General features: G+C 46.5%; 1 protein-coding gene across 1 annotated transcript in view; it reads right to left on the bottom strand.

Moving 5' to 3' along the window:
- The window catches only part of LOC309569109 (uncharacterized protein), a gene marked incomplete at its 3' end in the record, with an annotated part of 108,554 nt that overhangs the window by 53,257 nt on the left and 39,461 nt on the right, over positions 1 to 15,836 (bottom strand). Inside the window, exons 9-11 of the mRNA XM_082274873.1 lie at positions 7,518 to 7,583; positions 5,399 to 5,464; positions 2,740 to 2,765 (exon numbers count right to left, since the gene is read on the bottom strand). Of these exons, the coding sequence (XP_082130999.1) occupies positions 2,740 to 2,765; positions 5,399 to 5,464; positions 7,518 to 7,583 (158 nt within the window). The remainder of the gene's footprint in view (positions 1 to 2,739; positions 2,766 to 5,398; positions 5,465 to 7,517; positions 7,584 to 15,836) is intronic.

The raw sequence follows: 15,836 nt of genomic DNA, 5'->3' as shown, positions 1-15,836 counted from the left end.
TTCTCTGTTAGTCGGATTTGCAAAACTCGAATGAAATACCCCAATACATTGTGATTATATGCTGCCCATATCGCAGACTAATGCCTCGTACACACGCAACGATTATCGGCCGACCGATCGGCCGACTTTTGTCCAGTGTTGTTGTGTTGGTTGAAATGTGCTCTAGACTGCACACGAATATTCTCGGCCAACAAAAATCTACTTCAGAAGTGATGTCATGTGTTGGTTTACTTTCCGTGTGTTTTTTCATCTCTGAGCATGCCCAGTCTTGCTCATCTGATTTTTGTCTGCCGAAATCTGTACTGACTGACGGAAAATCGGCCGTTGTGGTGACGGGCAACAAAAATTTTATAGCCTGCACACCAGATTTTATTCGGCCGAAAAGTCGGAGTCGGTTGTCGAAAGCGTCATACCAACAAGCAGAAAGTCGGCCGATCGGACGTTGGCTGAAAATTCACGGCCAACTATCAATGCGTGTGTACGAGGCATAAGTAACCACTTAATCCCTGGTAGCATAAATGGGAGAAATTTTCAATATGAGTATAAGCATGTAAAGATGTATTTCCATATCTGAAGACTTCTAGATTAGTGCGATCTCACAATCTGCGGTCATCACCGTTGCAGTTCCTAATTCAGTGGTCCGTCGGTCTATTTTGTCCGCCATGGTCCTATACACAGTGGGAAATACTGGTCTTTTCTGGTCTCTCTGGCCCTGAGGAAGCCCCATGTGAAACGCGTCGGCTTGCTGGGACCCCTAGACCGTGTTCCACCAGAGACCCTGTAACATCTAATTTGAGTTTCGGCATTCCCTTATGGGAAAGTATTTCTGCACCTGTGTTTTTTAATTTTTCTTGTATATGTGTACGGGATTCATGCCCCGGGGTTATACATGTTTTTAATATGTGTTTAATAAAAATATATTTTTTATAATTGTATGGTATTCTTGATCCTCCTCCTCCTCCCAATTGGCCTAGAAAGCCCCATCTTTTCTCTTCTGTGTTTCTAATTATATTCATACTCTAATATTCATACTACTGATTGCATTATTATTATTATTCTAAAAAAAAAAAAAAAAAAAATACATATCATTATTAATAATACCAATAAATATTCTTACGAAAAAAGAATCCTTCAAAAGCCTGTCCTAACACAAGCAAGAGAAGTAAAAAGGAAAAATTTTAATCTAATGTTAATAATAGACTATACAGTGCTGTGAAAAAGTATTTGCCCGCTTCCTGATTTCTGATCTGTTTGGACAGTTTTTTTCCCTTAATAAAATAAATCATCATTTAAAATCTGCATTTTGCATTTATTTGGATTATCTTTGCGCTTTATTAAAATTCGTTTGATGATCTGAATCATTTAAGTGTGACAAATATGCAAAAAAAATTAAAAAAATCAGGGAGGGGGCAAATACTTTTTCACAACACTGTATATATGCTTAAAACTGTAAAAAAAAATACATACTGTGCACACATACAGGTACGTGACAAGTTTTGCAAACTGGTCTTTCTTTTTAACCACTTGCCGACAGCCGCACGACTATTTACTGCGGCAGTCAGCCGATCCTGGGCAAACCGACGTAGGGCTACGTCATTCGCCCAGGAGCCTGTAGGGGGCGAGCGCCGCCGCAGGAGGCGCACTCCCGCCCCCGCTCGTTCACTGCCATCACCGCGCGAGTGACCAGCGGCTCCGATGTCCGCCGGTCACTTGCGATCTCCCGCTGGAGAGGGAGAAAGGCAGGCGGCTGATGTAAACAAAGCCGCCTGTCATTCTCCCTGGTGTAACTGCAGAGATCATACGATCCTGCTATGTAGGATCGTATGTCTCTGTGGTTACATCAAAAGTCACGCCCCTTTAAAGTTAGAAGCACGCCCCTAGGGACACACTTAACCCCTGGATCTCTAATAAAGTTAACCCCTTCCCTGTCAGTGTCATTTTTACAATAACAGTGCATATGTATAGCACTGATTACTGTAGTAATGTCACTGGTACCCCCAAAAGTGTCAAAAATGTCAGCCAGGGGTCTGATCTGTCCGCCGCAAAGTCGCAGTCCCGCAAAAAAAATCACAGATTACTAGTTAAAAAAAAAACAATTAAAATGACATAAATCTTTCCCGTAGTTAGTAAATGCAATAACTTTTGCGCAAACCAATCCAAAAACGCTTATTGCGATTTTTTTTTTACCAAAAAATATGTAGCAAAAAACAAATTGGCCTAAAATGTTAAAAAAATTAGATTTTTACATTTTTTTGGGGGGAATTTCATATAAAAAAAAATGTGAAAAATATTGTTATTTTTTCAAAACTGTCGCTCTTTTTTTGTTTATAGCGCATGATCAAAAAATCGCACAGGTGATCAAATACCACCAAAAGAAAGCTCTGTTTGTGGGAAAAAAAGGACGTCAATTTCATTTGGGTGTAGCGTCGCACGACCGCGCAATTGTCCGTTAAAATCACGCAGTGCCGAATCGCAAAATAGGCCCTGGTCTTTGAGCAGCCAAATCCTCCGGGGCTTAAGTGGTTAAGGGATATGCAAACTTTTGAGGAAGGGACCATATATTGTAAGTTCATTGAGGGTAAGGACTGATGTGAATGTGCAATACATGAAAGAAATTATTACAAATCCTATTTACAGAGTAGAAGATCCAGAGAATCATAAATACAGTAGCTGTATTCAAAATCCAAATAATATGTAAATATATATTTTAGCACTATAGCTATATATAATGTTACTTACTGTTTCAGCAACTTTAGGGGAAGAAGCTACAAAAAGACAAAGAAGAATGTTATATCAGAACTAAATTACAGGTGTGGATATATCATTTTTGTAGACCGTGTCGCTGAAAAAGGGACCCTTGGGCTTCAGGGGCCCATTTATACTAGAAGTAGATCAGATAGGTGCTAGGACCTCTTCCAATGTCATAAAGACCTTGACATGGCTCACGTCTATCTAGCAATCAATCAATACACATTACTTGGCCAATGATTGAATAGGGGGCCCCAAAAATTGGTGTTGGACAGGGGCTCTTTGGTGACTCTGTCCACAGCTGCCAATTTAAATTGGATGTAAACCCTCACATATACCCAGCAAAGTGTACAGTCTCAGATGATACACAGAGATTAGACAAATCGACGTATATCTGCTGTCTTCAGCTTTCTATATTCTTTAGAAAGTGTACATCGCGTTGGAAACGTCTCTTTCTGTTCCAGCAGTGGGAGGGAAGTCTAGGCTTACACTGTGTGTGAGCTGATTGGAGGAAAGGTACGCCCCTCCCCCCTCCACATAGGCAGAGAGATGAAGAAACATGCAGAGCTGTGCTGTGAATAGACAAACTCTCTGCTTATCTGTCTCTAAGTTCCTTCCCTGGCACAAATTTCCAGCTTTTTTTTTTGTGAATGCCCCAACAGCAGATGATTGGCCTTTACAGGTGACCACTTCCTGGTGGGCTTGCAAACACAGGTTCAGATCTTATTCTGAACATGCTGAGCTCAGTACTAAAGAGCATATAAGGTGATAACATTTAGACTTCTGTTCTCTTTTAAGCTACAAGTGAACCTTTCAGCCTTCTTAAATTTTTTGGAACTAATTGTTTATCCTGTTGTAACTTGAAACCCTATTAGGTGCACTGGGGGAGCTCTCCTGCACACCACAGCACTAAGACCTTGACTTGCCCAACATTTGGGCTAAGCCCCTCATCCCCCAGCCAGGGGAGGACTGGGCCAGGGGGCAGGGGGGCAATTCCCCCCTGGGCCGCTCTGATGCCCTGTAAAAAGGCTGCACTGCTTCTGCCACAGACATGCCTAAATGGTTCCTGGTGAAGAGAAGTAAAAAGTCCCCACTGCTGACCCTTCTGAGTGCAGGATGAAGACAAGGACAAAGCGCACACCCCCCCCCCCCCAGCATGGATGGTGTAAACTGTGTCTGAACAGAAGCCGATTCCATGATGCCCCACTGGAGACTCTCCTTCCCCAGGCAGCCCCAACCTGGATGTCCCAGCTTCCCCCAAACACCCCCCTTCTGGCCAGGTTGGGGACCTGGATTAGGCCAATGGGTAGAGAGTACCTGGAACAGAGCTTCAGCCTGGAATGCGGGTCAGGAGGAGGCCGGGAAGAGGGAGAGTGGGAGGGGGGCCGAATGCACCATGGGCCTCTGGACTGTACTGGCCCCCTGGGCCAAAAGTTGCCAGTCAGCCCCTGCCCCCAGCTCATTTCTAGTTACTGCCATGGTACTCTGCAATGAGAACATCATCACTGGCTGTGAAGTCATTCTCATTTTTATAGTAGGATAGTGGAAAGGGGAAGGACTCAACTAAGGGACTAAACTCTCAAGTCAAGGATGTCAACGATTTGTTGGCAAAGTCTGCAAGTGGGCTTCTTTAGTTACATAGTTAATAAGGTTGAAAAAAGACACATGTCCATCTAGTTCAACCAATTAAACCATACAATCCCATATACACAATCCTATACAAACAGTTGATCCAGAGGAAGGCAAAAAAACCCCAGGAAAGCATGATCCAATTTGCTACAGCAAGTGAAAAAATTCCTTCCTGATCCCCCGACAGGCAATCAGATTTTCCCTGGAACAACTTTACATATAAAAGTTAGTACCCAGTTATATTATGTACATTTAGGAAAGAATCCAGAACTTTTTTTTAAAGCAATCTAGTGAGTTGGCCAGAACCACCTCTGGAGGGAGTCTATTCTACATTTTCACAGCTCTTACTGTGAAGAAACCTTTCTGTATTTGAAAATCTCTTTTTCTCCAGAGGTAAATAGTGTTCCCTTGTCCTTTGTGATGATCTTAAAGTGAATAACTCAACACCAAGTTCACTATATGGACCATGTTGATCATATTCCCCTTATCTCCTCTTCTCAAGAGAGAATAAATTCAGTTCCTGTAATCCAGGGGTGTCCAAACTATGGCCCTCCAGCTGTTCAGGAACAACAATTCCCATCACGCCTAGTTATGTCTGTGAAGGTCAGAGTTTTACAATGCCTCATGGGAATTGTAGTTCCTGAACAGCTGGAGGACCAAAGTTTGGACACCCCTGCTCTAATCCTTCCTGGTGACCTAATGATGGTTTCCAAGCTTAAAAAAAATAAAAGGGAGCACCTTATTGGTGAGTTTTAGATTCAAACTAAAGAAAAAAAGGGTTGACATATTTAAAAACCTAATGGCAAAGCCTTCAAGTAGGATCCGTCAGTGACCTAATGATGGTTTGCAAAGCAACATGGGGCACCTTATGGGGGACTTTTAGCTTTAAACTTGAAAAAAGGGCTGACAGGTTTAGTTTAAGGAATAAATCCATGCAAAATGAATGTTCCACTATTCGGTTGCAAATAATAACCCAGATAAAAGTATAATTAGCCACCCATAATGCACGAGTGCTTCTTACCCGTTTTGCTGGTTGTAAAGTTGACATAACATAAGTCTTCATTGGAAGTAGTGTGTGCGGCAGGAGCTAAAAAGTTAGAAGAATACAAATTGTTATTCCCAGCTACTAATGACTATAATAAAAACTGGGATGTAAAAAGTACTCTCTATGGGAATACAGTTTCTAGGAATAAAAAAAAACCTAAGGCTCCATGCCCACTAGCTAAAAAAACACTGGAAAAAATGCTGGATGAAAAAAAGCTGGTAATAACTTTTTGTAGTGTGGTTTTTGCAGTGTTTTAGGAGCTTTTTGGAGCATTATGGTTTTATTAGCGTTTTTGCAAAAAAGCTAAAAAAACGCTATTAGTAGCGTTTAGGAGCGTATCTGCTGGAGAAAACACTCCAAGAAACTCTACAAAAACTGCTCCTGGATGCTGAAGCTCAAAAAAAATGCTAATAGCCTAATGGAGTGTGCATGGACACTTACCCGGATAACACTAATTAGCTTCTAGGAGTAGGAGCAGGAAAAAAAAACATAACAGCTTCTAGGAGCTTAAAAAACGATAGTGTGCATGGAGCCTAAATGTATCAATAGGAAAGTTTAAAAAAAGAGCATTTAAAATCCTAAACACTTCAATACATAAAATGTAGCCACTTAACTACTTGCCGACCGCCAGCAGTACATATACGGCAGGTCGGCTCTGTCCCTCAAAACGACGTAATGGGTCCGCTAGTGGGGGCGCACGTATGCACCAATTGGCTACCAGGGGAGCCAATTAGCAGGTCCGGTGGGCGCGATGTTCCCCGCGATCGCTCTCCATGGAGACAGAACTGGCGGTCTGCCATTGTAAACACGGCAGACCATTGTACTGTCAGTAATGAACACAAGAATCCTGTGTTCCTCTTATTTAGGAACACATGTCTCTGTGTTCATTCAGCAAGTTCATCCCCCACACAGTTATAAAGCACCCCCTAAAAACACATTTAACCCTTTGATCGCCCCTGGTGTTAACCCCTTGCCTGCCAGTGTCATTTGTACAGTGACAGTGCATATTTTTAGCACTGATTACTGTAGTAATGTCACTGGTCCCCCCAAAAGTGTCAAAAATGTCAGTTAGGGGTCCGATCTGTCCGCCGCAATGTCGCAGTCCCGCTAAAAATCGCAGATCGCCGCCATTACTAGTAAAAAATAAAGAAAAATGATATAAATCTTTCCCCTAGTTTGTAGACGCAATAACTTTTACGCAAACCAATCAATACAGTAAACCCCCCTTCATTGCGGGGGTTACATTCCGGACCCAGCCGCGAAAAGTGAAAATCCGCGAAATAGAAAAACCCTATTAAATTACACTGTAGGCATGGTTTTTTACTGTCACTGTACTTTTAAAAGCATTTTAAGGTCTTCAAACACACATTTAAAACAATAGAAACTCATTTAAACACATAAAAGATACTGAGAGACATAGCAAGAGCTATGGAAAACACAAAAATATTTAATTTTTAATGATTTATATAGTAAAATAACATTACAGAACAAACCGCAATATACCGGGACCGCAAAAACTGAACCGCGATGGAGCGGGGGTTTACTGTATACACTTATTTGGATTTTTTTTTGCCAAAAATATGTAGCAGAATACAAATTGGCCTAAGATGATGAAAACATTTGATTTTTTTTTTTTATTATTGGGAATGTTATATAGCAGAAAGTAAAAAAAAAAAAAATATATATATATATATATATATGTATATATATATATATATATATATATATATATATATATATACATATATATATATACTGTATATATATTTTTTTTTTTCAGAATTGTTGCTCTTTTTTTGTTTATAGCACAAAAAAAAAAAAAAAAAAATCGCACAGGTGATCAAATACTACCAAAAGAAAGCTCTATTTGTGGAAAAAAAAGAGCATCGGTTTTATTTCGGTACAGCATAGCACGACTGCGCAATTGTCAGTTAAAGTAACCCAGTGCCGTATCGCAAAACATGGCCTGGTCATTAAGGGGGGAAATCTTCCGGTCTGGTTAAAATACACTATACCGTATACTCCCTTTAATCCAGACCTGTAAGGCCATCAAAGCAATTAATTCATTTATTTGTCGAAAGCTTGAGTAGTCTACCTTTGTGGATGAACCTAATATCAGCGTAACACACATCCCCATCCCCAGGGAGTCCTGGGCGAGACTCTGAAATAAAATTATTATTACAAGGTTTAAGTAGGGTGATGATGATTATAAAAATAAATCGACAAATTCAAATATTATTTAATAATGTCATTATTATTATGTAATAATGTCAATATTAAAAGCCTGTATTGGGGAAAAGTTTTTTTGCTATTACAGACCTCTAGTAGATGTAAACTTAATCACCAAAATCTCATATATAATTTTAAAAGCCATCTTCAATTTTTTTTTTAATCTGCCACTTTCTTTAAAATAATACCTGGTGACCACACCATGGAGGTCCTTGATTAGGCACTTCCGGTCAAAGGGTGACAGCACTCTGTTCTTGTCTCCCAATAAGGCTCATGAGCTGTCACAGACTTCTGATGGAGACAACAAGTGTCACATTATACAGGCCACTACTGTAACTATCAGAAAACCCACTCTGAAAATGCTGTGCAACCATTGCTGGAGAGCAAGTAGACAGGGAGAGGCTGCAAAAAGCAACACTGGGATGTAGCAAATGGATGAAATAACAGAAAATTTCCTATCAATACTTACCTTAATTTTTCTTTCCTGATGGACACCATGGCAGCATATGTTTGGGGTAGCTCTGCCCTTGCTACTACCCCTTAGGACCCCACCTTCATATATTTTCAGGCTGAGCCAAAGGCCATTTTCTATAACTAGTCTACTCATGACACTGGGAGGGAACTCCTGCTGCCATGGAGTCCATCAGGAAAAGAAAATTACGGTAAGGATTAGAAATTTCCATTTTCCTGACAGGCTCTCATGGTAGCATACATTTGGGAACTAACTAGCCACACAGACAACACAGGCGGAATTGCTGAATAAAAAAACGGATTCATTTTCTACCATTAAACAGACAGCACTTTAAGGCCAAAGCTAACAGAAGATAAAGATGCAGGCTTGATGCAGTAGTGAATGTGATCCAAAAATGTATTATTAGATGACCAGAATGCCGCCCTGCATATCCATTCAGGAACCACATGGGGAGAGGCCGCCCAAGAAGTAGACACCATCCTCGTTGATTGCGCTGTCACTGCCTCTGGAGGAGTCAAGCCCTTGGCCCTATACGCTTGCTGGATGGCCAGCACAATCCAGGCAGGAATGGTTCTAGAAAAAAAAGCTTGCTTTCTTCTGTTCCTCCCTGAAAAGAGTACAAAGAGACAGTCAGAGAGTCTGAAGGAGGCTGTGGCCCTCAGAGAGGCCTGTAGTTTTTCCCCCACATAAAGGGGGTGAGAACTGCCCTTCTCCGCTGTCCTAAAGATGAGAAGGACAATCTCCTGGTTTTCATGGAAAACTGACGTCAGTTTAGGTTTTGAATCCAACATTGGGATTAACACCACTCGGTCAGGAAAGAAGGTCAGGAAAGGCTCCTTGCACCCCAAAGATGTAATCTTGGATGCCCTCTTTGCCGAGGTGACGGCTACAAGGAATGCTGCTTTAACAGACAAGTCCTTATTTGAACCCCCTGGTGCTGAGACAAGGTACAATGCGGAAGTCAAGTATGAGAGGAAGATCCCACTTAGGAAATCTTGGCTTTCTCTGAGGCTTTAGTCTGACTGCCCCTTTAAAGAACCAGTCCACCAATAGATGATTTGACCATGCAATGCTGGTGAAGGCAGAGAGGGGATAGGTTTGAATAGTGCGAAAATTAACGCTCAGGCCAAGATCCAGGCTGGACTGGAGAAAATCCATAATGACATGTACTTTAGACGCGATATATGACCTACTCAAGGCTGTGGCAAATTCTGCAAACTTCATCCAGATTCTGCTGTAGACCCCACTGGTACTGGTTCTTCTAGCGCCCGCCAGGGCGGACACAACTCCAGGGGATCAAGCCAACGCCTCTTAACCTCTTCCTTTCAAGAACCAGACCCTCAGGTGGAGCCAAGCTGGACATGGGTGTAGGTACTGTATGTCCCCTGCAGAAGAAGATCTTATCTGAGATGGAGAGGTATCGGATCTTGATGACCGAGCTGCAGAAGAAGGGGAAATCAAAGCCTGTTCGGCCAGAATGGGTTCACAGCTACTACTAGTTCCACCTTCTCTAAATAAAGCCTTCGAAGGAACTTGAGGATGACAGGGACCTGAGGGAATGGGCATGCCTTGCACAACCTCCACTGATCGGCCAGAGCATCTATCCAAAAGGCATGGGGGCATTAGCCCCTCATGTAAAACTTCTTCAGTTTGTAATTGCATGGGAAGGCAAAAAGATTCACCTTGAGGCTCACTCCCAGCGTGGGAATTCACTTGAAGATGTCCGCATTAAAGGAAACACTCATTGTTCGGTGGACAGCTGTCACGGAACCATGAACCAGACGTACAACAACAGATAAGTGAAAATAAGACAGCTTTATTGAAAAACAAGCTATAAAGCAAAAGTCCAAACGGATGGCGAAACCGATGCAGAGTCTTTGCGAAGCCAGGGGTCAGGAACCAGCAGGGTAGTCAGACGAAGCCAGGATCAGGAACCAACAGGGTAGTCAGACGAAGCCAGGATCAGGAACCAACAGGGTAGTCAGACGAAGCCAGGAACAGGAACCAGAAGTAGCAGCAGTCTTAGTAGCATGTGAACACAGGAGGACCAAGCAGGGAACTGAAGCCACAGACCTCCTATATATATGAGCTAGGCATCCAGCTCCTCCCAGTGGGAAGGAGGAGCCGCAGGGTGGGAGGCTACAAGAAACCCAGAAACCAAGATGGCCGCCAGCACATGTCAAACGAAGGAGAACAGCAAGAAGGTAAGACCATGACAGTACCTCCCCCTCAAGGGCCCCTCCTCCGCGGAGTAAAGAACGGTTTCTGAGGGAAGCGTGCGTGGAAGGCTCGGAGCAAGGCAGGAGCATGGACATCTGCGGAGGGAACCCAGGAACGCTCCTCTGGACCATAACCACGCCAATGAACCAAAAACTGCACCCGACCGCGGACCAGGCGTGAGTCCAGGATATTGCTCACCTCATACTCCTCACGATTGCCCACTCGGACCGGACGAGGCCGAGGAACCGAGGAAGTGAAACGATTACACACCAGAGGCTTCAACAGGGAGACATGAAACACGTTGGAGATCCGCATGCCAGGAGGAAGCGCAAGGGCATAGGCTACCGGGTTTACCCTGCGAAGCACTCGGAAGGGACCAACAAAGCGAGGCGCCAGCTTGGGAGTGGGCACTCGAAGGTTGAGGTTGCGGGTGGACAACCATACACGGTCTCCGGCCTGGTAGGAAGGAGCAGGCGCTCGTCTGCGATCAGCCTGGAGTCTCTGGCGCTGCGCAGAGACCTCAAGGGACTTCTGGATCTGTACCCAAGAAGCACGTAGGACGGAAAGGTGATCCTCCACAGCCGGAATATCCTGGGGAGAGAATACCTCCGGTAACACGGCAGGTTGGAACCCATAGTTGGCCATGAAGGGAGACGTCCCAGAGGAAGAGTTCACCGCCGTGTTCCTGGCAAACTCAGCCCAAGGCAGGAGGTCAACCCAATTGTCTTGGTGATCGGAGACATAGCAACGAAGGAATTGCTCCAAGGCCTGATTGGATCGTTCTGCGGCCCCATTGGACTGAGGGTGGTAGGCCGAGGAGAAGGAGAGATGAATCCCCAACTGGGAGCAAAAGGCGCGCCAGAACCTGGACACAAACTGACTCCCCCGATCCGACACAATCTCCTTGGGCAAACCGTGCAACCGGAAGACCTCCCTGGCAAAAATCGTGGCCAACTCCTGTGCAGAGGGTAACTTCTTGAGAGGAACACAGTGACACATTTTGGAAAACCGATCCACAATCATGAGAATGACCGTATGGCCTCGGGATGCAGGGAGGTCCACAATGAAATCCATCCCCAGGTGTGACCATGGGCGCTCCCCGGTGGCTAAGGGTTGCAGAAGGCCCAACGGAAGGTGCCGAGGGGACTTACTCTGGGCACAAACGGAGCATGCCGCTACATATGCGGCGATGTCGGAACGTAGGGAAGGCCACCAGAACAGACGTGAAACAGCCCAGGACAGCTGATTCTTTCCAGGATGCCCCGCGGTCTTGGAGTTATGGTAGGTTCGCAACAACCGAGTGCGCAACTCCTCAGGCACAAAACATCTGCCGTTGGGTCTCCCAGAGGGAGCACCAGATTGAGCCGCCAAAATCTGCTCACCCAGGGGAGAGGTCAGGCTGGTGCGAATGGCAGCCAGGATCTGATTCGGAGGTATGACCGAAGTCGGAATCGACTCCTCCCTGGACAGGTCGGAGTACTGCCGTGATAAGGCATCAGCCCTGATGTTCTTGGAACCGGGTAGGTAGGAGACCACGTAATTAAAACGTGACAAGAACAGAGCCCATCTGGCCTGACGTGGTGTCAATCTCTTGGCCTCAGAGAGGTAGGTCAGATTCTTGTGGTCCGTCAGGATGAGGACCGGAACCACCGAACCCTCGAGCAAGTGCCTCCATTCTTTAAGAGCCTGCACGATGGCCAATAACTCCCTGTCACCAATCTGGTAGTTGCACTCCGCGGAAGACAGTTTCTGGGAGTAAAACCCACAAGGAAGCAGAGGACCCTCTGGTGTTCTACGCTGAGACAGAAGGGCGCCTACTCCCGTCTCAGACGCGTCCACCTCGAGGACAAAGGGCAACCCAGGGTTGGGATGCGACAGAATCGGAGCCGACACAAAAGCGGAATTTAGAGCCTCAAAAGCTCGGATGGCCTCGGGCGGCCAGACCTGGGAATTACTGCCCTTCCTGGTCAGATCCGTGAGAGGCTTGGCTAGCATGGAAAAGTCCCTGATGAACTTCCGATAATAATTGGCGAAGCCCAAAAAGCGCTGCAGGGAGCGAAGACCACTGGGCTGGGGCCACTGTAAGACAGCCGAAACCTTCTCAGGATCCATGGAGAACCCCTCAGCGGAAATGATGTAACCTAAGAAGGTTACCTGGGATCGGTGAAATTCGCATTTCTCAAGCTTACCGAACAGCTTGTTCTCTCGTAACCGTTGCAACACTCGTTTGACATCCAGAATGTGGGTCTCCATGGACTCAGAATATACCAAGATGTCATCCAGGTAGACCACCACACACTGCTGCAACAGGTCACGGAAAACATCGTTGATGAATTCCTGAAAGACTGCGGGCGCATTGCACAGCCCAAAGGGCATAACCAAGGATTCATAATGACCGGTCCTGGTGTTAAACGCGGTCTTCCACTCATCGCCCGCCTTGATCCTTACGAGGTTATATGCCGCCCTCAGGTCGAGTTTGGTAAAGACCGTGGCCCCTTTAAGGCGATCGAACAGCTCGGAAATCAAGGGTATCGGGTAAGCGTTCTTGATCGTGATGCGATTGAGACCCCTGTAATCGATGCAAGGCCTCAACTCACCGCCCTTCTTTTTCACAAAGAAAAATCCAGCCCCTGCCGGGGACGAGGATTTGCGAATGTGTCCACGTGAAAGCGCCTCCCTCACGTACTCCTCCATGGCCTCATTCTCCGCTACCGACAGTGGATAGACTTTGCCACGAGGAGGAACGGCACCAGATTGTAACTCGATGGCACAATCGTATGGGCGGTGCGGAGGTAGGACAACCGCGCGCACCTTATCGAATACATCCCGGTACTCCTCGTATTCAGGGGGCAACAGAGAGTCCGAGGAAGTACACAGCAACTTGACAGGCCCATGGATGCAACTAGTCCCACACTGCGGTGACCACGAAAGGATCTCGGCCGATCTCCAATCGAAAATCGGATTATGCTTCTGGAGCCAGGGGTACCCCAATACCACCGAGTAGTGTGGAGACGAAATAACCTGGAAGCAGACCGACTCTCTGTGGACGGCACCAATGGCTAACCCCACTGGAAGGGTCTCATGAGTCACGTGTGGCGGCAGGAGGGGTCTGCCGTCTATCGCCTCAAGAGCCAGAGGAGAACCTCGAGCCTGCAGAGGAATGGAATTGGCGGCAGCGAACACACTATCAATGAACAAACCACCAGCACCAGAGTCCACCAACGCCTGGGTCGTCACCGAGCCCCCGACCCAGGAAAGGACAACAGTGATCAGTGGTTTGTCAACACGGGAAACCGGGGACGAGGAGACTCCACCCAAGATCTGCCCCCGACAGGATCTCAGGTGCGAGCGTTTCCCTGGACGGTTCGGACATGCCAACCGAAAATGCCCACCGAGACCACAGTACATGCATCGGCCCTCGCGTCTCCGGAGTACCCTCTCCCCCTCGGACAGGCGAGCAAACCCCAGCTGCATGGGTTCACCCCCAGACAAGTCATCCCCAGGAGGCGTGGGAGGAGAGGGAGGCACGGGTGGGACAACAAAGGTAGGCGCAAAATCTGTTAGGAGGCCTCCGCAGACTCTCCTTAAAGGAAGGTCTCTCCCTGAGTCTGGTGTCAATCAAAATCAGGAAAGAAATAAGAGACTCGAGCTCCACTGGTAGGTCCTTAGCTGCAACCTCATCCTTCAAGGCATCCGAGAGACCATGAGAGAAAGCAGCGACCAGAGCCTCATTATTCCAGCCCACCTCTGCTGCCAGGGTACGAAACTCAATGGCGTATTCAGCTACGGATCGTGAACCCTGTCTGATGGACATAAGGAGCTTCGCAGCAGAGGCAGCACGAGCCGGCACATCGAATACCTTCCGAAGAGAAGCAACAAAACCGGAAAACTCGGCAACCACCGGATTGTTGTTCTCCCATAAAGGGCTGGCCCAGGCCAAGGCCTTGTCCGAGAGCAGCGAGATTAAGAAGCCCACCTTTGATCTCTCAGTAGGAAAGGCATGTGGCAGCAACTCGAAATAAATGCCCACCTGGTTAAGGAAACCTCTGCACTGAGTTGGCTCTCCCCCAAAGCGCTGTGGAAGGGGGGCAGAACCGGACATACCCCGAATCACCGCGGGCGCAACAACAGGTGTCGGGGTAGACTCTGGCACAACAACCGGAGCGGCAGTAGGAGCGGACCCAGGAGCGACAACCGACCCATCGGCAACGGGAGCGAAATGAACCGTGCGTTCAAGCAGGGCTTGCAACGCCACGGCGAACTGACCCAACAGGAGATCCTGCTGATCAAGTCTGGCAACCAGCGTGGGTAGTGAGGATGGCCCTGTACCGTCAGAATTCGTGGCCTGTGGTACCGTGCGTTCAAGCAGGGTTTGCAACGCCACGGCGAACCGACCCAACAGGTGATCCTGCTGATCAAGTCTGGCCACCAGCGTGGGTAGCGAGGATGGCCCTGTACCGTCAGAATTCATGGCTTGGTCCTAATGTCACGGAACCATGAACCAGACGTACAACAACAGATAAGTGAAAATAAGACAGCTTTATTGAAAAACAAGCTATAAAGCAAAAGTCCAAACGGATGGCGAAACCGATGCAGAGTCTTTGCGAAGCCAGGGGTCAGGAACCAGCAGGGTAGTCAGACGAAGCCAGGATCAGGAACCAACAGGGTAGTCAGACGAAGCCAGGATCAGGAACCAACAGGGTAGTCAGACGAAGCCAGGAACAGGAACCAGAAGTAGCAGCAGTCTTAGTAGCATGTGAACACAGGAGGACCAAGCAGGGAACTGAAGCCACAGACCTCCTATATATATGAGCTAGGCATCCAGCTCCTCCCAGTGGGAAGGAGGAGCCGCAGGGTGGGAGGCTACAGGAAACCCAGAAACCAAGATGGCCGCCAGCACATGTCAAACGAAGGAGAACAGCAAGAAGGTAAGACCATGACAACAGCGAGAGAAAAAATCTACCTGGAAGACCTCAACACCCAGAACGTACACCGTAGAAATGTTGGACAGGTTCTTCTGAGCCCACGTCATGATCAGCTTCATCAATAGCCACTAGCCTACAAGCGGCGTTCCCCTTTGTTTAGGCCAAATCTTCTATTAAGTACCTGGGTATCCAACTGACCGACAGCTTTGAAACGCTGTATAATAGTAATTATCCCACCTTGTTGGACAGCTGGTCAAAAATTGCATTTACCTGGCTGGGATGGGTGAGCATTCTTAAGATGAATGTTCTCCCAAGGGTGCTTTTTTACCTGCAGATGTTACCAGTTCCCCTACCCGACCTCTTTTTTCTCAACCCAAGCTAGTTTAATTACCAGGTTCCTCTGGAATGACAAGAAACCCCGGATAGCGATGCGGGTGCTGAAACGCACAAGAGATACTATAGGGCCATTGTCCTACAGAGGATTTTAAATTGGCACTTCCACAAATCCAAGATGTGGGTCTCCTTAGAAAAGTGGATGGTGGGTCGAAACCTATGGTTACTGAAGGAA

The sequence above is a fragment of the Pelophylax lessonae genome, assembly GCF_965119305.1.
Source record: "Pelophylax lessonae genome assembly, chromosome: 13".
Lineage (NCBI taxonomy): Eukaryota > Metazoa > Chordata > Amphibia > Anura > Ranidae > Pelophylax > Pelophylax lessonae.
The sequence above is the reverse complement of the archived record's forward strand: the minus strand, read 5'-3'. Positions and strand labels throughout refer to the sequence as shown.